Source organism: Saccostrea cucullata, unplaced genomic scaffold, assembly GCF_032062105.1.
Source record: "Saccostrea cucullata isolate Sc308-1 unplaced genomic scaffold, CSIRO_AGI_Scuc_v1 ctg424, whole genome shotgun sequence".
Lineage (NCBI taxonomy): Eukaryota > Metazoa > Mollusca > Bivalvia > Ostreida > Ostreidae > Saccostrea > Saccostrea cuccullata.
In genome coordinates this window covers 514,960-538,154 of record NW_026932916.1, presented here as the reverse complement: position 1 = coordinate 538,154, position 23,195 = coordinate 514,960, and the positions used below count along the sequence as shown (strand labels likewise).

General features: G+C 33.3%; 2 protein-coding genes across 3 annotated transcripts in view; both read left to right on the top strand.

Moving 5' to 3' along the window:
• The first annotated feature begins 8,074 nt into the window (after positions 1 to 8,074).
• The window catches only part of LOC134236478 (complement C1q-like protein 2), a 67,414-nt gene continuing 52,293 nt past the window's right edge, over positions 8,075 to 23,195 (top strand). Inside the window, exon 1 of the mRNA XM_062718661.1 lies at positions 8,075 to 8,581. Coding sequence (XP_062574645.1) covers positions 8,164 to 8,581 — 418 coding nt within the window. The 5' untranslated portion in view covers positions 8,075 to 8,163. The remainder of the gene's footprint in view (positions 8,582 to 23,195) is intronic.
• The window catches only part of LOC134236474 (uncharacterized), a 77,449-nt gene continuing 72,360 nt past the window's right edge, over positions 18,107 to 23,195 (top strand). For both annotated transcript variants that reach the window (XM_062718658.1, XM_062718659.1), the window contains exon 1: positions 18,107 to 18,826. In XM_062718658.1, the coding sequence (XP_062574642.1) occupies positions 18,115 to 18,826 (712 nt within the window). In that variant the 5' untranslated portion in view covers positions 18,107 to 18,114. The remainder of the gene's footprint in view (positions 18,827 to 23,195) is intronic.

Sequence of the window (23,195 nt, the reverse complement as noted above, 5' to 3'; positions counted from 1 at the left end):
GTGTTGACAATAAAGACAATAAAGGAGTCCACGGGATCTAGAATATCTCAGCTGGAGGAAGAAGTATATATCTCAAAACAGAAAACAACGACTTGATTCTGAGTTACAGAAGACCAAGGCAAAGGAAAGAAACTTATCTTCGTTAGTTGCCTCTATTCAGGCATCATCAGAGGTAAGTGAAATTTTTTACCTGAAAAAAACTCTTTGTGGAATAAATTGTTTTTTAAAGCTTGGTAGCTTTTCTTTATTATTGAGAAAAATGTATATGAGCATAGATAAAATCTAAAGATGTTTTCTTAACAAAAAAGTTTAAGTGGCCTTCATAGTGTATACAAGGTTTTTTATTCCGTAATTTTGTTTATTGTTTCGATTTACTAGTAGTTCAGAGTGTATATATCACAGAAAAATAAAACTAAGAATAAAGTAATTTTTTTTCCCCACAAAATCAAGATGTAGCATCCTTTATCAAACAGATTTCGTTATAATTAAAACTCAGAAAATTCTCAATTCATGTCAAGCGGTTGTGTTATATTGAACAACAGAACAAGATAAAGCATTTACCATGGTAGCAGCGTCATTTAATTTTTTACATTATATCAAGGTTTTCAAACCATGTTACACCACGCAGAAGACCGGTTTCCCCAAACTTTCCACTTTGCTAGGAAACCTTGGGTTCAAGAGACATATTGACATGTCAGAAAATTATGTTTTTTTGATTTCCGTCAAAGAAACTGTGTTTCAGCATATTTTAGAAGTGATGCGCAACAGATTTAAGAGAACAGACCCTTTCAAGGTTATTTAACGCCATTTTGAATAGGGGCATCGAGCGACGTCTTAGTTAATTTAAATAATGGAAGCTTATGCAGATTTTAGAAATTAATCATACGTAGAGCATGCTGTTGAGTATCGAATCAACTGAGATACATAAACTCCGTATGCAGGTGATGATGGTATATTGCTGCACAAGTAAGGGAAGTTGACGATAGAAAAGTTGACTCATCATGTTTATCATAGAGCCTGGATGTTAGATTACCATTAATGTCTCTTTCGAGTAAAATATCCAAATATGAAACAGATGTGTCAGACTCTGTGGTATCTTTTATCTCAAGCTCACCAGGATATATCGTATCGACATAAGAATGGAAATTACAAATGTTAAGTGACAATACGTCGTCGAAGTATCTAAATGTCGAGTTGAAAATGACGTGTTTTCCTCTTTTAGCGCATAAGATTTTGCATAAATTATGCTTCATGTGAATACAAAAAAGGTCTGCTAATAACGGGGCGCAATTGGTACCCAGTAAAATTCCAATAGATTGTTGGAAGACCTGGTCTCCAAAAACGACATATATATTGTCAATCCGAAAACTCAACCATCTTTTTTATGCCAAATTCATAGTACTTGTGTGTACAATCAGAATGTGTTTTTTTTAACAAAATAGTTTTTCAAATGACAAATGACAAGGTAAGTAAAGCCGCCGTCAATGATATCAAATAGCCTAGACTTCAAGTTATTGTGGGGGAATGGTTGTTTATAAAATTGAAAAAACGTGGAATTTTAAATAATCCAAGTCTGATTTACACGACTTCTTGAATATATTGTTCCACGATACTTCTCAACCTCTGTGTCGTAAAATTAAAACAACTTCCTGCTTTCGAAATCGAGAACAAATTTATTGTGCATATATTTTTTGAATTTGCTGAAGCACATTGAAGCATGAATGAAACAGAATAAATGTTAAATATATTTATAGGATAGGCTTCTCCGCCGTGCGTCACAGAACTCTAAATGGAAGAGTGGAACGCTGGCTTTTAAATCTGTCACAAGTAACAGCTTTTCAAAAAGCTTGCCTGACTAATGCAATCAATATCTATAGAACCTATAAGCATGATGATTTATAAACTTTTACATTGGGGGAAGGGGGTGTATGTTAAATTATTTCAGTAGAGTAAATTATGAAGATGTTGCACAAAACATCATATATTCATTTCAAGTTAATTGTATAATACTCATCAATGCAATGGAAAAAGAACATATTTTATATAAAACGTATATATTGTTTGTATCTCAAATAAAATATGAAAGCATGTACATGTCCCGCTGTTGATTCGAACCCGCGACGTTAAAATGAAAACCTCACTCCGCGAGTCTAAAAATGCTTTTAGAGGATGAAATAAATAAGGGAAAAACTAATGTAATTGATTAATGCTGAAAAGCATGGCTATATGTAAAGGTTTCATAAATTAGATTCAACTGCATACAGCATAGGCTTTGAGGAAGACAGCTGAAAATATGATAACTACAAGAAAATGGGAATCGTAACAGTTATGACTGACATGAAGAATATGTTTAATAGCTTCTTGGGTATGCCAGAGCATTAAAGATTGTTGAAACGTGGAATTCAGAAAGTTCTATATGCTTAAATGACCCAACAAACTTGACGGCGATATATGAATGGCGACATGCGCGGATTCAAGAAGTTTTTCTCAGGGATAAGGAGTCCACATCAAAAATATTTGTACGAACAAAAAAGTAATAAATTTCTCAGTCCTGAAATGTGAGAGGACACTTTCATAGGTCTATACTGTTTTTGTAGGAGGAAACCCCCTGGAGGGGGGGGGGGGTATGATCAGATGTATATTTGGCCATTTCTTCCTCTTGAGACTTTTTTATTCGTTTCGCTTTTATTACGTTAAATGATGTAACTTCTAACTCACTTCACAATATCACCGATATGTTTTTTTTTTCAAAGCTCGACCAGGATTCCGACAAAAAAAGAACATACTTTATATAATTCATGCAGTTTTCATTTCCATTTAATAGAATAGTCCAGGAAAAGGGCGCAAAAACTTTCACGTGACATTTTGGCGCGAAATGATTGTGACACCCCTTACCAAGAAGACAAATGGACTAATCCAGTAGTATAGAAACGCAGAAAAAAGGTCAAACGGACATGTCCGTATAAGAAATCGCATGGAATAAAAAGCTGCTAGCAAAAAGCTAAAGGAAATAAATACATCAATGTATTGTATCAGCAATATGGTTATTTTTCTGCTAACTGTTGTTGCTGAAACGCATGTAACAAAATCCGATGATAATCAGCATGCACAAAATTTTGCTGGCTAACTGTGACCTCTTAGCTTCGCACCTAGGAAATATTGATCCTTAGTAGTGCCTGACGCCGTGACGTCAGGCAATAACAAACCAGGGAATCGGATACAACCCAAGTACCGGAATATTTACTGCTCCTTTTGGCGGGATGTACGTCTTTTTTGTGAATGTTCAGAGTTACAGTTCACAATCAATTTACACAGACATTGTGTTGAATGGAAACCAAAAAGTCACAACAATGGCAATTGGCAATTACGACGCAGGCCCTAACATGGCCGTTCTGTCATTTAAAAGAGGGGACGCAGTGTGGGTAAAATATCGCTCGGGTCAAGGCCATTGTTGTGTTTGGCCAATTACTACCTTCACAGGTTTTCTCATATAGTGATACTGATCTCAATTCACGGTGAATATCATTTACTAAACAATCAGTTCCAGTATTTTGTGTATATATACAATGTCAGTCATTGCCGACAATTGTAAACACTACAAATGTTTTCCGTTTTTGAGGAAAACAAATGCATGACGTCAACCACTGAACGCATTTGTGCACATTTGCAAGTAACTGTCGTGCACTAACGATAAAACGCTTTATTTTGAAAATTGTCTACGATTATCTTGACCCCATAAACGCTGACGAATACAACATTCGATGTATGTTATCTTATTTCATTGTTTTTCTTAGCATTGTGATACCCTTTTACCAGTCTCTATTATGAAATATCGATATCACGAATGACAACAGTTGTTTTATGTTTTCATTGTATAGAAATTTTATACGCTTTTCATAATCGATTTCAGCCGGGAAAATATACTGATTTCATTTTTTCAAGGTGAAAATTTTTTTCTAAAACATGCTCAACAACAAACATTTTTTTAAAAAAAAAAGGTATTTACTGTATAATCATTGAAATGGTTTTTTGAATCATGTTTCTTCTTTTTGAAATTCATGAAATATCATATTATATTATATATGATATAACAGCTTGTGTTGGATTATTCAGTTAGTCATAAATTTCAATAAAATTTTCATAGGAATTGGAAAATAAACTTCACAAACATGTGTGAGTGATTTTTTGAATATAAGTATTTGCAGATTATGTATTTGCAGATAAGTTTATCAGTAGAGCATGTCCCAATCTATGAAACTTTTGTACGAAGATAATTCAGTTTATAAGCAAAGTATTTTAAGGTCAGACGATACGTTTCCCAAAAATCAGTTTTGAACATCTTCATAATTTATGAAAAATATACAAAATCCTTATTTCTTTCTGTTTTCTAAACCGGTTTTTAATTGCTTTAAAAAAATTTGAAACACTAAAAATTTGATTTTGGCACACTAAATATTTTTTCTTAAAGGATTATATAAGAAATGCCATCCTCTGGTATCTCACAAAAACGCCTGGTAAGATACCTTGATTTTTTGTGAGTAAACATGTTAAGTATATATATTAATTCTTCAATGACGAAATCTTGGAAAAAATTATATATTATTGAGGAACATGTCGTCTGTCCTTAATATTAAAAAAAAACCTTACTCATTTTAATGTTCAGTCTCATAATACAGTTTTAATATTATCAAATAACCTCATTCTCTAAAATCTATTCAATATGAAACATCGTGATAGGATGTTTTTAAGTCGAGTCTTTATGTTATGTTAAATTAAGTTTTAAGGTTGATAGGTGATCAAAAGCTGATACAGCAAATCCATCAGCTGCAAGTTATTTTACGGTCCTCCATTTACTGACGGACACATTCCTACTGGCCCCAGTGAATCCGTCATGATGACCGAAGAGACAGACCCTGATGGTGACAGACAGCTGATGTGGGAGTAATAATATTCCAATTATTCAGAAGGGAGACGAAGTGGGGTCAGACATTACTCTGGTACAGGTTATTACACCAATGTCCCTATTACCACTTATGAAGTTTTTCTCATATAACTTTAAAAATAACGAGTTCATTGTGTCTGCAATGAAGATTGGGCATGAATATTGCATAATTATATACATGGAAAATCTCTTCATTCCTTTGCTTCACGTAGGTTACGCCTCAGCATCTAAACTTACACCATGTCTAATCGTTTGATTTTTTAAATTCATTTATTTTCCATGCATCATGTTATTTTTAATTGAACATTAGGAATGACAACAGTTGTTGAATGCATCGTATGGTACAACGGATTTGTATAAATGCAGTATGTATTCTTTTTTATTCGATTGATTATGGGAAATAAATTTCCCGTCAATATTGTTTCTAAGAAAAATAATAAAGAACAGAATCATTCAACACAAGATACTTTGTTTAAAATGCAAATATTTCATTTTTCTTGTCAGAGATAAAGTTGGTCAACATAATAATGACAGCTTGTCCTTGAATCAGAAATTATATATAATCATCTACGATCGTCATAACATTAAGTGATATAGATATGAATGTAGATGTAGATAAGAAGTGTAGAAATTGCTGTCCTTTAAGCTCCATTTAGGGGTTTCATTTTATTTACAATCATTTGTCTTCAAACGCAAAGTGAAACATAAAATCGATATTCAAAATTAGGTAACGAGTTTATTCAATCGAATCTAGATATTAAGGCAGTTGTTCATCTAATATAATTGAACACAACTGTATTTACTTTGCTGTTTGGAACGGAAGTTTTCAGTTCTTTCTTTGGTGAAACAACAAGGAAATAAAGATTGATAGAATCATTCATTACTACGAGTGTGTGATAGTGAAATTCCACCGAGGGGACAAGATTCACAGTCTAGGACGAGGCTTTGCCGAGTCTACCGAGGTGGAATTTCACTATTCCCACACGAGTATGTAATGAATGATTATTTTTCTCGCATTATTTTATCCAAAATAACGGCCTGTCAATGACGTCGCCATAGGGCTAAAAATATATTCTTTAAATTATCCATCTAATTAAAAATCTAGAAACACCATCGGAGAGAGCATACCTGAAAACGGTTTACACGTAGTGTAAACTAATAAAATGAATTTCAGTCTATGTAAATTAATTAGATAGATTAAAACTTGGAATAAAAAACTTATCTATCCGATAGCGTAAACAATCATTCTAGAAGAATTCTTCCGCGATCTAAATATAGTGCCATTTAAATAGTTAAAATACGACAATATTTTGAATAAAAATAAATTTATTTTAATAAGTTAAATGACAACATTTTAATTATATGTGATACTTTTAACATTATTACAATTTCTTTATATCAAGACGGAATGCTTACTTTATCGTTCGCGGCGTAGTAATACACAGTGTAAGACAGAAAAATCTCACACTGCTGTCTCACACCGGACAAGTCAATCCAACACTGGTGATTATGCGAGAAAAACAATATCAATCAACATGAAAGGACTCCAATTGATACCTCTCAGCTAATTCATACTGTTATTATTTTATTCAAATCCCATTAAAAAAGTTTTGTTCAATGAGTTCTAATCCAACGGTAGTTTTTATAATCCTGGTGTGATGTGTGATGAGATGTTAAATTGAAGATTGATTGTTTGTATACTATCAAAACGTCCCTCTCGACACTTTTTCATTGATATGGAAACGCCACCACTCGCCGGTGGATAGCTGCAATTTTTTTGTCCTATACTAGGCACTTACAGCTATTAAGCATTGAGGGATCTTTTTCGTGCCAGCATCTACTGCGACAGAAGACCCTAGTTTATTCGGTCTTATCCGAAAGATCAGTCTCCACGTCCCACTTTGGGATTCGAACCCACGACCTAAGGATCCACTCCTTACGCCGCGACTCTAGAGTAGAGTCGCTCTAACCACTGCACCATGTGGCGACGTAAAATTGAAGAAAGAAACTCTAAAGTAAAGGAGACAATAGGAAATACCTGTAGAATATTGCCTATTTCATTGTATTTAAAATCTTTCCTGGAGAAATATGACAGGTACCCTCCGTTCAAAAATTAACTTGAAAACCTATACATTTATATATTTATTCTCTCAATATCCAAATAAAAAAATTCAGTGTTGTTTGAGCTTCCTCAAGGTTTGGTTCATTTACACTCTAATAAGAAAGGTAATTCTTAATGGCATAAATGTCTATCATTTTTCTACATATTTGTCTATTTCTATCTGAAAATCATTAGAGTGAAAGAAACATTCTACATGAGTGAGCGGAGGGTTTATGAACTTTGATGTGTATATCGACAACGTGATATTTGTCTGACTCTTACAACAACAATAAGTTTAAGTTGTATCATAATATGAAACATTTTCACTTTTGAGTAAAAGAAATTCAAAGGACAGTTTAAACCGAGAATCATTTGATACATATATATCATTTGTTACATTACTATTCGGATCAAGTTACTGTTATAACTATAAATTTATTATATACCCCTTATAACTGGCTAAATATATTAAAATAATTCTTTACAGACCAATGGTATAATATTAACTTAATAAACAAAGCATTAAAACAAAGGACTTTTTAACGCACAAGAAAAATAACGTCATATTTCTGCGTACTACGTCATCAGTTTCGGACAGTGGTGATATAGATTCAAAAAACCACAGTGTGGTGATCCGGAAAGTCAGATCACGACGTCACGTGATTGCATAAAATCAACAGTAAATTTGAGTGATACGCATTAGGTATATAATAAAAATAACGATTGCAAATCGACTGTAAATAAAACACCACTACCTGGCACTATAAACATGATTAAGCTCTCCAAAAATACAAATTGAATACACTGATTAAGTCATGAACGTAAGACACTTTCATATATATTTCAAATATATTTTGTAATTTTTTTTTAATAAACAGACTCATTTTCTAAAAGGAATGTTGGAATATGTATGTCTAATACATAATCAAATCACAAAAAAATTAGTAAGCTCTTACTGACATCATTAGACAGGATTCTTCTTACATATATCCAATCAAATTCATCCAACTGTTGAGCAGTGAACTCAAGTAGAACCCCAAGTATACACATATAAAACCTTGTGTTTGCTTATATTTTGCAGGCTACATTTAGGTAGGATATTACACAGAAGACTGAAAATATGATTTATATACTAAGAATGTGCATATTTTGTAGCTTGAGTCGATTTTTAATTGCTCTCTCATTGCTGTCAGACCAAACAAATGGAAGCTTGTCCAGAACTTTCGTGACTGATGGTGATTCTAAAGATTCAGACACTTTCCGTCACCTTCTTAATCAAGAGAGCATAATCCGGATGTCTTTAACGAATACTGTACAAACCCTGACGAGTAATTTTCAGTCCCTGATGAAAGACGTGTTGACATTAAAGGAAACCACGGGATCCGGAATTTCTCAGCTGGAGGCAGAATTAAAGCATCTCAAAACAGAAAACCAACGACTTGATTCTGAGTTACAGAGGACCAAGGCAAAGGAAGGAAACTTATCTTCCTTAATTGCCTCTATTCAGGGATCATTGACAAATGTTTCAAGTCTCGTTAGTGGTAAGTGAAATTTGTAACCTGGAAAAAAATGCTGAATTCATTCTGTGTGGAATCAACTGTTATTTAAGTTAATTAACTTTCCTTTATCCCTCAGAAAAATGTAAATTTGTTTCGGTTTACTAGTATTTCAGAGGGTATATTTCACACAAAAAAGTATAACACTCTGTAAGGTACTTTCTCTCTCCACAAAAATCAAGATGTAAGATATTTATCTCGCAGATTTTGCTGTGATGATTCAAACTCCAGAAAAATTCTCAATTCATGTCAAGCTGTTATATTTACAATGGAACAAGATATAGCCTGTACGACCATCTTGTCTAAACCTTCCACTTTGCTAGGAACCCTCGGGTTTAAATGATTCATTGAAATGACAGAATATTCTACAAGGAATTAATTTTACAGAAATGGGCACAACGTTCAAACGGAATCCATTATTGTTGTTAATTGTTCGTTGTTTCCGGTCATTAACGTAATGAAATAGTGCTCATTTGAAGTAGTTTAATATAAACGTGGAAATAACAAAAACATTTTAATGCTTTTGACTCCGATGACATCGGTGATGTATTTTAATTTCGGTTTTTATTTAATAATGTCTTTTTTTTAATTTTGTAAATGAGTACTTTAAATGTGATACTTTGCAGGATGCAGCAATTGCCTAATCAAGCCCCTATTCTTACTCCTTACAAAAATATTAGTAAAAATGCAAATATTCTTTTTAAAGAAATATGATTTTATAATCAGATCCTTATACCAAGGTAATCAAAGATAAAAAAAAAATGCTAGAAGACATGAAAAAACACGTCTCGTTTTGATTCAAGTTCATTTAATAAAAGATGATGACTAGAGATGTGTTTTAAGAAAGGAAATCGTATTTTCCTAAGAAAGGAGGAGGAAACTTCTAATTCTATTTTTTTTAATCATCCCAGTCAAGAAATCAATTTTTTTTATCGCACATAATTTCAAATAATTGGACACATTTCATCTTGAGTTCAACAATTAAGGCCTTAAACCTCAATTGAATTTGTAGGTAAGACAAAGAATGTAGGTTTCTCTGCCTCAGTGTCATCCACCAGCACATCATGGAACAGTGGAACGCTAGTTTTTCCTTCTGTAATCACCAATGAAGGAAATGGATACAACCCAAGTAACGGAATATTTACTGCTCCTACCGACGGGATGTACGTCTTCTTCCTGAATGTTCAAAGTTATGATAGGCAATATATTTATGTAGACATTGTGTTGAATGGATCAAGAAAAGTGAGAACTATGGCTTATAGTTACAGTAATGATGATTATTACGACGCAGGTCCCAATCTGGTGGTACTGACTATTCAGAAGGGAGACGCGGTGTGGATCAAACATCACCATGGTTCAGGCTATTACTACGATGGTCCTATTACTACTTTCTCCGGTTTTCTCATAAACATGTAATTAAATATGAGAAAGTTCAAACTGCATGCTATAGGCATTGGTTATGCATGTTCCTTTACAAATGAATGACTTTTGTTGCATTTTAAATGAAAATGGATCACTGCAAATAAGAATACTGTTAAATCGTATAATTTCTTGTAGCCAAACTTTCGTGGTTTAATGGAAAATATGGGTGCGTGGGAATTTAATTTCCAGGATGAAGAATTGTTGATTAGTAATATCTGTGAATTATATTTCTTGTAGCACATACATTCGTGGGTCTCTTAATGACTCGAAAATCACAAAATTTAAATCCCCATGAAATTCATAGTATTCTTTTAAACTATTGATAATCTTCATGATTCATTTGACATTTGATTTTACATTTAACTATTAAGTTTGGAAAAGAAACTATCTACGTGATAAAGATAAGGTGAAAAGTAAAGAAAAAAGTTTTATTTGAAATTTATTTTGGAGATGTCTTCAGAAGGAATTGGTTAAAACTGATCAGTTCAGATATTATGTTTTAAAATATTACAAAACTAAAAACAGAAGTTTTAATCTTTTATTTGAGACCAATTGGTATTTGTTTCACTTTTAAGACTAGCATAAACATTTTAACGACGTTTCTACATACATAGCTTAATTAAAATTCAAATCGAAAAACAAGGGTTAATATGCTTCTTTTGGCGCTACAGTTCATTTTCAATGAATATAGTTCAATTTGCATTGTAGAATTCAGATTTAATGTTAGAACTTAAAAATGATGCAGAATTTTATAAATAAAGGACATGACCAAAATCCACTCAAAATCTCAGGATCGAACGTCCTTAAACAACTTTGTTGTTAATTCAACTAATTTTGCTTTTGTAGAATATTAGTTCATTTCTCATACATATTTTGGAAATTTATTCTTTTTATGTGTCTCTTGGATTAACTATTTGATACTTAGCTTTTGTAAGTTTCAGTCGCCAAATAACACTTGAGAGCTAAAATTATTTGTATACTGTCTTGCTTGCAATAAAGATTTCTTTCAATTCTTTTATTCATTGATTAAAATAACTGAGAAACAAAATTTGACACAGCACCAATTAGAATTAGAGATCATTGATAAAAGTGACATCGGGGATTGTACATATATAATATTTTACTTGGGCCGAGGTTTCGTATAGTCTCAAATCTTGGCCGGTCCGTCATGAAGAGGTGTCATTGGGCCGAGATGTATAAAATTCCTCTCATTGAACTCGAAATGAAAGACATCACAGGGTTTGGCATTTGTTTCATGTTTCGTGTTTTACTATAGAAAAACTTAAAAACCTGTATGGCAAACTGACAACTAAACATGACTTCTCTCTAGAAAACAGCAAGGAAAATAAAATCAAGAAGAAAAGATGATGATGATAATAAAAATCGACGTAGTCAGAAGTCAGAATACCTATTGTTTTTCCGTGTTCTGCTTTGCATAATATACTATTAAACTATTAAAAGAAAGTACGGAAAATTGGATTTACAGGAATAATGTTGATCATTAGGTCAGGTAAACAGGTAAATGATGACAGAAAAACATTGAGGAAACATTTTCAAATTTATTTGAAACCCTGTGCATAGTCAGGAAGGGACAGACAGCTTCTCCAAAATAAGGGTCGATACTAACACAGGGTCATACAGCAAATTTACCACCATTGTGAAACAGAGACAGTAGCATGTCAAACCCCTTCGGTTGGCCAGAAAATGCTGCTGTTTATCATATTATTTTGCAAACCTTGATTAAAAAAAAAATGCCGGTAAACATTGTAAAAACTATCTTTACATGGCCTCCCCCACTTATTTTTCTAGACTTAAGTTTTTCTACAGGAAAGGTTCATTAAAAGTCCAGTTGTCCCCCCCCCCCCCCACCGCACACTTTTGGTTGCAGTATTGGCAAACAAGGGTAATGTATGGAATCTGGATAGGGTCACATATATCACGATCGCATCATCGCACAATCGAGGTTTGGGTCAATAATGCGATGACACAATAATGCCATAACGATGAAGCGATGGTGCGATGGCGCGAAGTCGATGAAGTGATGGCACGATGATACGCGATAATCCCCAAGGTAATATACAGTTATTGACTCGGTATGAGGGCAACATATGATTTGTTCAGTGCTCAGTGCTCACGTAAGATTTAATAAATAAATACTATATTATCAATTACTTTATATGAAAAATTATGGCTCAATCAGTAAATATAAAACAATAACTGAGAAAGAACAAAATTAATAATATTTTTATTACATCACAAAAATTAGTAAATGTTTTAACTGGTTACGGAGAAATAAAATACATCCAGACTACTTGTTTTTTAATGCCAAAAGAGAGTCAGGGAGAAAAGGGATGCACAAGTAATTTTGATTTGTAGTCAAGATGTGAAAAATCAATCACGTCAAAAAATGTTTTGTAGAAATTAATCTCCAAACAGCAAAATGTGTTTACACAATCAAGCGATGATCTCTCCCAATGTATAAATTCATTTGCAATATTATATTATATTGAAAGCCGCTGTTCATGACATTGTAAAATCATATAAAAAGATGGATATAAGTCCTTATTTATCTCTGGGGAATCTCATTAAAATAAGTGGACATTGAACAACAATGTTGAAACTAAACGGCGATGGCACTAGGTGATCATATCATGTCGTTTTTATTTCATGATAATTTGGCAAATAATGAACATATCACGCTCAAAATTTCAACATTTCTTCTTTTGTTTAATTGTTTTATGTTCCTTATAAATTTGAAAGCACAGACTATACATAGTATTAATTTTGTAGGCTCAGCCCACGAACGTTTTGATAAACCCTCGTACTAGCCTATAAGTCAATTTATTTTTGTTAAATTTTGCTTCAAAGTCTATGTCCGACTTTTGAGCGAGTTAAATAAGGTATAAATTGAAACCAGGCTAAAACATCTATGTATTGATTTAAAAATGTCAACTTATTCTGGCAAAAAGTTGTACCGACTTATAAACGGGCTAATGGCAAACACCTCCAAAATAACCTAAAAAATATAACCGACTTATAGGCGAGTATATACGGTAGTCAGCATAAAATGTTACTTAAGCTTGTCATCAATGAAAATGAATATCCATCAGTAAATTTTTTTTTGAGATAAATGCAATATAATAAAAAATTTGAAATGATAGAAAGATTGTGTTAATGTATGCATCAATTTCTATAAATCAGGGGTCCTATTGAAGGAATCATATCTTATTGAACAACTCTTCAACATGAAATTCGCTTGAAAGATATTATCTCGTGTTTCTTATAAACAATAGTATAATGATATTTCTTCTATGAAGTCAGCTATAGGAATTTTTTTTCTATCATACTAATTTCGCTATACGAAAACTACACCAACATTATTACATTCTTTTAGACTCGTCCAAGAAGGTTGCCTTTACAGCTGGTCATGGAGTTACCGGAAGCGGAAGTACACTAGTATTTCCTGTGGTCATCAATAACGTTGGAGGTGGATACGACCCAGGTACAGGGATCTTTACCGCCCCCACGGCCGGACAGTATGACTTCTATATCAGTGCCCAGGGGTATAGCAGTGACACATTGTATGTATCTATTGTACATAACGGAGGAGCAAAGGTGATGACAATGTCTGACGGGGGGCGGCGTAAAGATTTTTACGATTCTGGATCCAATATGGTGACACTGAATCTCAAACAAGGAGACAGAGTGTGGGCAAGGTGTCAAAGTGGGTCAAATCATTACAGCGAAGGAATACCCATTACAAGGTTTTCCGGTTTTCTAGTTTAATAAATCAGATTATGTTTTGCCTCTTTGTGTCCAGTGCATATCCGAAAGTTTTAATAGATTTCAATCTGTCCTCAGTGGAAGAAGGGCATTTGCCAGACTTCGAGGAACTTTTAAGAACAAGTGTTTAGTGAAAAATACTATGGATATAGATTTTTAAATGTCATCTAGTCTTGGCAAGTTGATTCGGTTTGCGACGAAGCATAATGTGCAGAACGTGTGCATAAATAATGTTAAGCTAAGGACTCACTCGTCAATTAAGAAATTTCAGTATTGAAAAGACCAGAGAAGATGAACTTCACGCCTGCATATTTCATGAAAAGCTTTGTAGTTCATGTTCCTCATCAACTTAAAAAATGAAATTCATATGTTATATTTAAACATTTTTTTCACTTGCCTCAACTTTACTTCAGTGAACTATCATTTAAATAAAATACCCAGTTCTCACCAATTCAGCAGCAAACTATGCTAATTCATGAGATATTGTCATTTTTCTTATTCATTAGGAGAAATTAGAGAGAAATATTTTGAAAGTTAGATATTAAAGACTGAATGCAATATATAAAAAACATGTACCTGAATAAGTACAGATCTGTCTGATAGATTGTTTTCGATTACATCTGCTTTCCAATTCAAATGGAACTCTTAGATAAAATAATATTGTCATTGGTTAGTTTCAAATTTATTTGTAAAAATCACTCTGATTGTACACACAAATACGCAGAAGAGAGTGAGTTTCTGATTGTCAATGTCTATGTTGATTTTGAAGATCAGGTCTTCTAGCAATCTATCGAAATTGCCATAAGTATCAATTTTGTTCAATTATAAGCAAATCTAAACCTACCAGGTATTTTGTATTGATATGAAGCAAAATTTGCAAGACAAAAAATATTTATATGAGAGAAATAAAAGATACACAGACACTGACACATCTGTTATTATTTGGATATTTTATTACGCAAAGACGTTAATGATAAGCTAACAATAACGTCTTATGATAAACGTGATAACTTTAACTTTTCAATCGTCAACTTCCTCTACCTATAATAGCAATAGCAATATATCATATGTAACAATATATCATTATTACATGCATATGGGGTTAGTGTCCCTCAGTTGATCGATACGCAAGAAAATGCTCTACATACATGTATGAGAAATTTTAGAATAAAGTCATTGACAAAGAAGTCCATGAAACAAGGATATCAACAGTCTCGTTTAAAGCCTTCATGTTGCAAATTCTGTGATCGATACACTAACCTTGTCAGCAAATAAAATCTATCATGAAATCAAATGATAACTGACTTTTTACATACTTATTTTTATAGACCATTATTTACAAAATGAATCGGCTGAGTATTTTTCCTTAAACTTTCTGAATGTCCACTTTATAACTGACTTTTTAATTATTTTTTTTCAAACTCAAAGCAGAAAGGAGTGAAGAGGGTTGAAGTCATTTTGGAAATTATAAATGGAATATTTGTAAAGATCATATCATGAACAAAGGCAAAATTACTAGAATTTTATGAATCATAAACTGAATGTTGTCGACCATGCGTAATTCAATGCTTTTACTGCATGAAGAATACATTAAGGTTTATATAGAAGGCTTGAAAAGAGACTATAAGATAACATTTCTTAAAATTATCACGGTCTATGTAAAAAGTGTATTGTGAGCACATTTTAAGGCATTATTTTTCTCTCCCTTAAACACTTCAACCTGGAAGTAGACGTTTTTCAAATGCTAAAGGCATAAAGGCTTAACGAGGCCCGACCTAGTTGAAAATTACGAAAACGGAATGATAACAATTTTTAATTCTTGGAAATATATTTGTATATATTATGCTAAGAAAAATTAAAATAAAATTTTGTTACCTTGCCTTTATTGTAGTCAAATTGGGCCACTGTCAATATATGGACCATTTGTCGTGTTTTTATTCACAATTACATACTAAAACTCTCCAATAAACAAAGAAATTTTGAAATAAAAAAATACATGATGAAATTCCTTTTTTTCACATATATCATGCAATTTTCAGTTTTCTTATAAAATATAAAAAGAAAATTGGAGGTAGCCTTTATTGCAGTGAAAAGGGGGCATGTCAAAACACAAAATTTAGATATATTCTTCCCAAGAAGGATATGGAGATAACGAACAGTATTCAATCTCAAAGTTCAGTAAACAATATACAAAATAAGAGCAGAGTAAACACGGACCTCCGAAACATCAGAGGTGGGATCAGGTGCCATGGAGGAGTGAGCATCCCCTGCTGACCGGTCACACCCGCCGTGTGCTCGTTGTCATGATCAGGAAATGACGGAAAAAATCCGTCGTCAATTCAGTGTATAATTATTTTATAAGTCGCAATGGATTTACATAACACCAGCAAACGATTGCAATACTGTATTAGTTTCTAAAAAGTAAATAATTCTTACATTATGAAATCATTTACTCTTCATTCTTTATTTTTCTCTTAACAAGCGACGTTATTTTATGTGGGAAAAAGGGGTAGAGGGAGGAGGGGGGGGGGGTGTGTGTGTGTGTGTGTGTGTGTGTGTGTGTGTGTGTGTGTGTGTGTGTGTGTGTGTGTGTGTGTGTGTGTGTGTGTGTGTGTGTGTGTGTGTGTGTGTGTGTGTGTGTGTGTGTGTGTGTGTGTGTGTGTGTGTGTGTGTGTGTGTGTGTGTGTGTGTGTGTGTGTGTGTGTGTGTGTGTGTGTGTGTGTGTGTGTGTGTGTGTGTGTGTGTGTGTGTGTGTGTGTGTGTGTGTGTGGTGTGTGTGTGTGTGTGTGTGTGTGTGTGTGTGTGTGTGTGTGTGTGTGTGTGTGTGTGTGTGTGTGTGTGTGTGTGTGTGTGTGTGTGTGTGTGTGTGTGTGTGTGTGTGTGTGTGTGTGTGTGTGTGTGTGTGTGTGTGTGTGTGTGTGTGTGTGTGTGTGTGTGTGTGTGTGTGTGTGTGTGTGTGTGTGTGTGTGTGTGTGTGTGTGTGTGTGTGTGTGTGTGTGTGTGTGTGTGTGTGTGTGTGTGTGTGTGTGTGTGTGTGTGTGTGTGTGTGTGTGTGTGTGTGTGTGTGTGTGTGTGTGTGTGTGTGTGTGTGTGTGTGTGTGTGTGTGTGTGTGTGTGTGTGTGTGTGTGTGTGTGTGTGTGTGTGTGTGTGTGTGTGTGTGTGTGTGTGTGTGTGTGTGTGTGTGTGTGTGTGTGTGTGTGTGTGTGTGTGTGTGTGTGTGTGTGTGTGTGTGTGTGTGTGTGTGTGTGTGTGTGTGTGTGTGTGTGTGTGTGTGTGTGTGTGTGAAGGCGAAAAAATTACGATATTTTCTAATATCATGTAATATATAGAAAAATAAAATATTTCGGGTTTGCATTTAAATGATTCATAGACTTACTAAATATTTTAAAAACTGAAGACAATCCATGCATATTTAAGTCCGCAATAAAAAGAGTGTGTATAAACACTTCAAAAAGTTCAAGGAGAAAGACTAAAATCGTTTACTTTTGGTTTCAGTGTTTGTTTTTTTTAAACTCACAAATTAAAATGAAACAAGATAAAATTAATGGATCTGTACCAAGAAATTCATACTTTAAAATAAATTATGTTCCAAAGTTGTTTATTAATTTGAACAAATATTTTTGTTAAAAATGTAAATAACAGAGATGCCAGCTTTCAATGCACAGTCTATAGAGCTACCAGGTAAGCAAGATCAGAGAAACATTTTAGCGCAGTTTGACGTCATTTTAATTGTGACGTTATTGTGTTCAATTGTGACGGCAGTCAAAGGTATTGTGACGTGCCTCAGTAGATGCTGCTTTAAAACGTACGCGCAGATCAAGTAGATCGGGCTTCGTTAAGCAATGAATAAACAAGCAGTCATATATTTAGGGATAAACTTCCCTTTTTCTATAAAATGAAAAGACACCCATCCCAACTCCGACTCCAAAATAAAATAATTTTTTTTTGAAAAATCAATGAAAAATAAACATTTTTAATAGTTAAGAAAATTTCGTAATACGTGTAGATGCTTTTTCTATTGACCTAAACAGATAAACGTACATTTCAACTCTTCTTCATTTGGATTTTACTTCTAGAAGAATTTCTTTTAACTTTATTATTAAAATTATTAAAAAGAGCAAAAACATTAAAGAGGAAGTTAACTTACGTCAGTAAGAGTCGAAAACAGTTTTTAATATTTGCCAACTCATGTTTTAACGAATTTTCATCTTGCGCATGTGTCATGCAATAGAAAAGGTCAAAGTTTATATGCAAATGTATATAAAGCTAAATGTTCTCTTGGTCCGCTATCCCTTCTCAGATTTTCAAGATGAAGCAAGCACTACTGTTTACGTTATTGCTTGCTTTTCTCATACAAATAAATGGATTGTCTATATTCACAGACAGCAGTGGCAACAGTTCATCTTTACTGGACATCAGTGATTCGGAATCCAAAACTACGGACGTCTTCCGACAGTTGCTGAACCAAGAAACAATCATCAGAATGTCACTGGTGAAGAACGTACACGCCTTAATGAAGGACATGCTGGATCTGAAGAAAAATATGGAGACATTGGAAACATCCCAGCAGGAAACAGACGTAGAAGTGACCGCCTTAAAACAGGAGGTTGAAAAACTGAAAAGAGAAAACCAAAGACTTGAGCTTGAAAACGGGCGATATGAAGAAACTTTCAGAGCTGTTACAGAAAATTTCACCAAAGTCGACGAATACATTCAACAGGTTGTGGAACAACTGGAAGAGAAAAGAGAACGTTTCGAGACAAACACTAGCAATGTACTTGCAGATTTTAAAGTGGAAGTTCGGTACCTGTCAGTTACCCTTCTGGACTTAAATAAACATACTTTGGAAATTGACAAAAAATTTCCTGAAATGATGCAGGAAAAATATGAGCAAATATCTTTGAGATTGAACACTTCTGTGGAGAACTTGAACAATGATATAATTGCAACAAATAAAACAATGCTTCAATCACTGTCTAACCTCGAAAACTCACAAAATATCATACAAAATTCTATATCTGGTAAGTTGATTATTTTCTTTTTGATTTGTATCAATTATCTTTCCAAATTTAAAGAACATTTCATGTTTAAGATTTAAATGACACATAAAGATTTTGTTTTGGAAAAAAATAAAGGCGTAAAAAGAAAATAATTTAGTTCATCGTTTCATTTGTGTATTTTTTCTTTATATTAAGAAGCAAGTCAAGTTTTTTTAGGTTCATGTTAGAAAAGAAGTGTAGAATCAATCGAAAGAAAATATCTAATGTAGCCATACAAAACATATGTTGGAAAATGTATTGGACAAAACCGTTTTCTTGTTAGTACACTACCACTTGATCCTTTCTCTAAGGATTTCTGCTGTGTTACATATGTTATAGGCCTATGTTTTAAAGATAAAGTTGCATCTTCTTTTAAATATGGAGAAGAGTTACATGTATAAAATGAACACTTTTTTTAGGAACTATTTTCTATTCTACATAAATTTTGATACCGCTGTCCTTTACCATTCAGTGAATTTCTTTATTTTGCTGAAATGGAAGTGAAAAAAAACTTGCGTCATGGGCGTTTTGGATTCAAAATGACTAAAGTAATAATTAAGGTCTTCTGCTCAGGCGGAAGACCTTCTACTGATTCTGATGGTTAAGATTATTCCTATTATTCTTTTTTTTTCCTAGACGCCAACTTTGAGACCTCGTAACTCGCTCATTTCTTAACGGATTTCGCTCAAATTTTCAGAGTTTTTAAACGTTACAAAACTCAATTAGAATGTTTTCAAAAATTATCTTCCGCTTTCGAGTTATTTCCCTTTAAATGAAAATTTGGTACTGTTTGTTTCCAGACAAAGGCTCAGAAACGACAAAAGCTGGAGCAGAAATTCTACTGAATTCAAATACTAGAAGAATTGAAGTTGTGCACATCGCTTTTTCTTTTTCGATTTCTGCCCTCAAAACGGTGCTAGATAGGGGTCAAAAATGAGAATGCCTTAAAGCGCAAAAATTGATATATATTTCCATATGTATCTTTTAAAGTAAAAATAATTTGTTAAGACATGTTGAACAAATATTGTGCATAATTTTAAGATCTATCATTTGACATCATTAAAAAGGGGCTGGCCCCTCAAATTAGGGATTTACGGACCTTGAAAGACCTTGAAAGTTTTGCTCTATAACTCAAAAACGGTAAATATTTCGATATGGTTATCATATGAAATGGGTTCTTTAACATCTTATTGATCTCATGAAAACGTTATTTTGTACGAGTGATGTGTTATTAAATGAGCAGAAAACTTTATAATCCATGTACAGGTAAGTGATTTTATACGGCAAGTGAAGAAGAATTCTATGTGCGTATGCGTATAACACGTATATAACTGAAATAAATGTAATAGGGTGGACAAGAATAATATACCTATAGCTAAATTGAATGTTTAACTTTGTTTAAATAAGTTTTTAACGTATTCTCTAGCTGGATGTCATACAGATTATTCAGAGACAACTTTCTTCTTGTGTTAAGTTTAAATAACAAGACGGGGGAGGGGGAAAATACTTATCATCTTTCCTTCGATTAATATTCAATGTAGCATTATCATTATTATTTATAAAAAAAAAATAATTCAAGCTTAAGCATTGTTAAGATAATTCACTGTCATTTAATTCATGCATCGTGAATTTTCCGCGGACCCTGACTGTTGTGTGTGTGTACTGTTATGAAAGCCGTTCATCGATCGCACATTGACCTATATACATTCATGAGGTCAACAGTACCGCTCTTTGATTTTTACTCGAGTCCTAGATTATTTGCGTTAATCGTAAGAATATTTCTAGACACAAATATAAAGGTTTTCTTGAACGTGTATGTGTATTCAAAGATTTAAAAGTGTTAAATGTCGGATTCTTTTCTTTGACGAATGAATAAAATGTGCTGCTTTTCTCTGCTGCTCAGGTATCTGGACGAGTTCATTGGTTACACTGATAGGTGACACAGGATGACCTATCGATCACTCTGCCAATTTTGATAGTGATTTTAATTGCGCATGTACATAAATTAATGTTAAATTCTACCCTTGTGAAGTCCATTATAGTCTCGTTATTTAAAAAATTGGGGATATCAATACTGCAACATGTTTTTGATTTGTAAGGATGATTCTATTATTGGAAAGGTACACATGTAGTACAAGAATTTTTTAGGCCCCGTCTCCCCGCAATCGTTACATGTATACGGGCCTATATCAAGTTATTCTAATTGCTTTATATCAGAAAAAATTGCGATGTTGTTTAAATTAGCAGATACAAATAAACAGTAAATTGTAAGTGGAAGTGACGTTTCCAATTCTCATGAAAATCGAAAATTAAATGAATGCATTTTATTTCCGGAATTTTGCATTGCATTTCCGACAATTAATAATGTCATTTTTAACATTCTTTATTTCATTCTGGATTTTTACACTATATTTCTAGCAATTTAAAGTTAACAAAGACGATGGAATCATTAATTTAATAGAATATATTTGGTTAAAGTAACACAAGTGAACTTGTGATGAAAATTTATTAAACGTAAGTCAAGCAATAAAAAGTTAAAGTTTGTATTTTGAAAAATAAATCAAATCAAGTCACAGAGAACAAAGACAGGTTGTAAAGCTCACACACAGACACACACACAAACGTTTTGGTAACTCGGAATAGTCCAGAGTAAAACTATATTTTCTTGATGATGGAATGTCCAGTACAAAACTGACTCTCTCACACAACATACGGGATTCACTCAAATTTCAATTAACACATTTACGCAATTTATATCATGCATACAAGTCAGACGCTCTTTGATGTAGAGGATTGACACTAATTCCTTAGATTGATTGATTGTATACTATTTAACGTCCCTCTCCAGAATATTTCACTGATATGGAGACGTCACCATTGCCGGTGAAGGGCTGCAAATTTGAGCCTATGCTCGGCACTTACGGCCTTCGAGCAGGGAGGGATCTTTATCGTGCCACACCTGCTGTGACACGGGGCCTCGGCTTATACGGTCTCATCCGCAGGACCGATAAATACTGAGTGACAAATTCCTTTTTACTATTTAAACTCAAATTGATTAGGTAAATATTTTAAGCATATGTCAAAAATAAGCATTAAAAATAATTCTTTTCATAAAATTAAATTCTGTTTAAACAATATAAAGCACTAGCAGCGCAAAGACTGACTTAAAAAAAAATCAGAGGTGGAATCAGGCGAATTTAATCCTTTTATGACACCACCTACCCCGTAACGAGACAGTTGTGTATACGTTCTCATCGAAATGACCGGTTTCCGCGTCTTGAACCTCCAACGTACATGCATATGTTTTGCATGTACTTGAATAATATGTATTTATAATAAGTCTTTAAGGAAATCTCATGTAGGAAACCTGATTTATATTCTAATATTTTCTAATTTTTTTTTATTATTATTCGTATTTCTTAATTTATCTTGTTCGAATTACATGTATTTATTTTTTTAGGGAACATTAAACCTTATTCGTCAGCCAGTCTGTCCATCTGAACTTTAAACTTGATAATAACTATTGAATGAGTTGATATAAGACTTTGATATTTCACATGTGCATTATTTATGACATCCGATTTTCAAATATACTGTGATTTTTGACCCTGTGACCTTGATCTTTGAGCTTGACCTACGTAAAAAAATAACATTACTTTCAATTGACCATAACTTTTGAAAGCTTCCATTTTATAAAAATGTATTAACTGTGACAATACCTTTAAAAACTCACTGATTTTTTACCCTTTGACCTTGAAGTTTGACCTGCTTTTCAAAAACATTAACAATACTCATACCTTTTGAATGAGAAGAGACAGGGCTTTTATTTTATCCCTGTGTATTACCTAAGACAACTCTTTTCTAAATACCTAGTACACTGACTTTTGACAACTTGACCTTGAGGCTTGATCATAACTTTTTAATGAGAAGAGATAAGGCTTTCATATTACACAAACATCACATGTACGTAACCTGTGATAAAATCATTTCAAATACTAGTATATCATGAACTTTGACCTTGAAGTTTATCCGGCTTTTCCATAATTCAAACATTGCTTAAAATTGACCATAACTTTTTACACATGTATATTAGCTGTGACAAGGCCTATCTAAACAAAAGGTATGGCTTAAATCATGCAGAGTGTGTTATGGCCTTGAATCAAGGTCATTTATGATAAGATATTTTGGCTGGATGCATTGTTTGAAAAAACATGTGTGAATTTGTCAATACGGTAGCACACAAATGGGATGTGCTCATCACCAGCGTGTGTCATGGTGTGACTCAAGGTCATTCTGACAAGGTCAAGGTCACAAACATTCCTTTACTATCCTTTTTTTAATAGTAAAACAT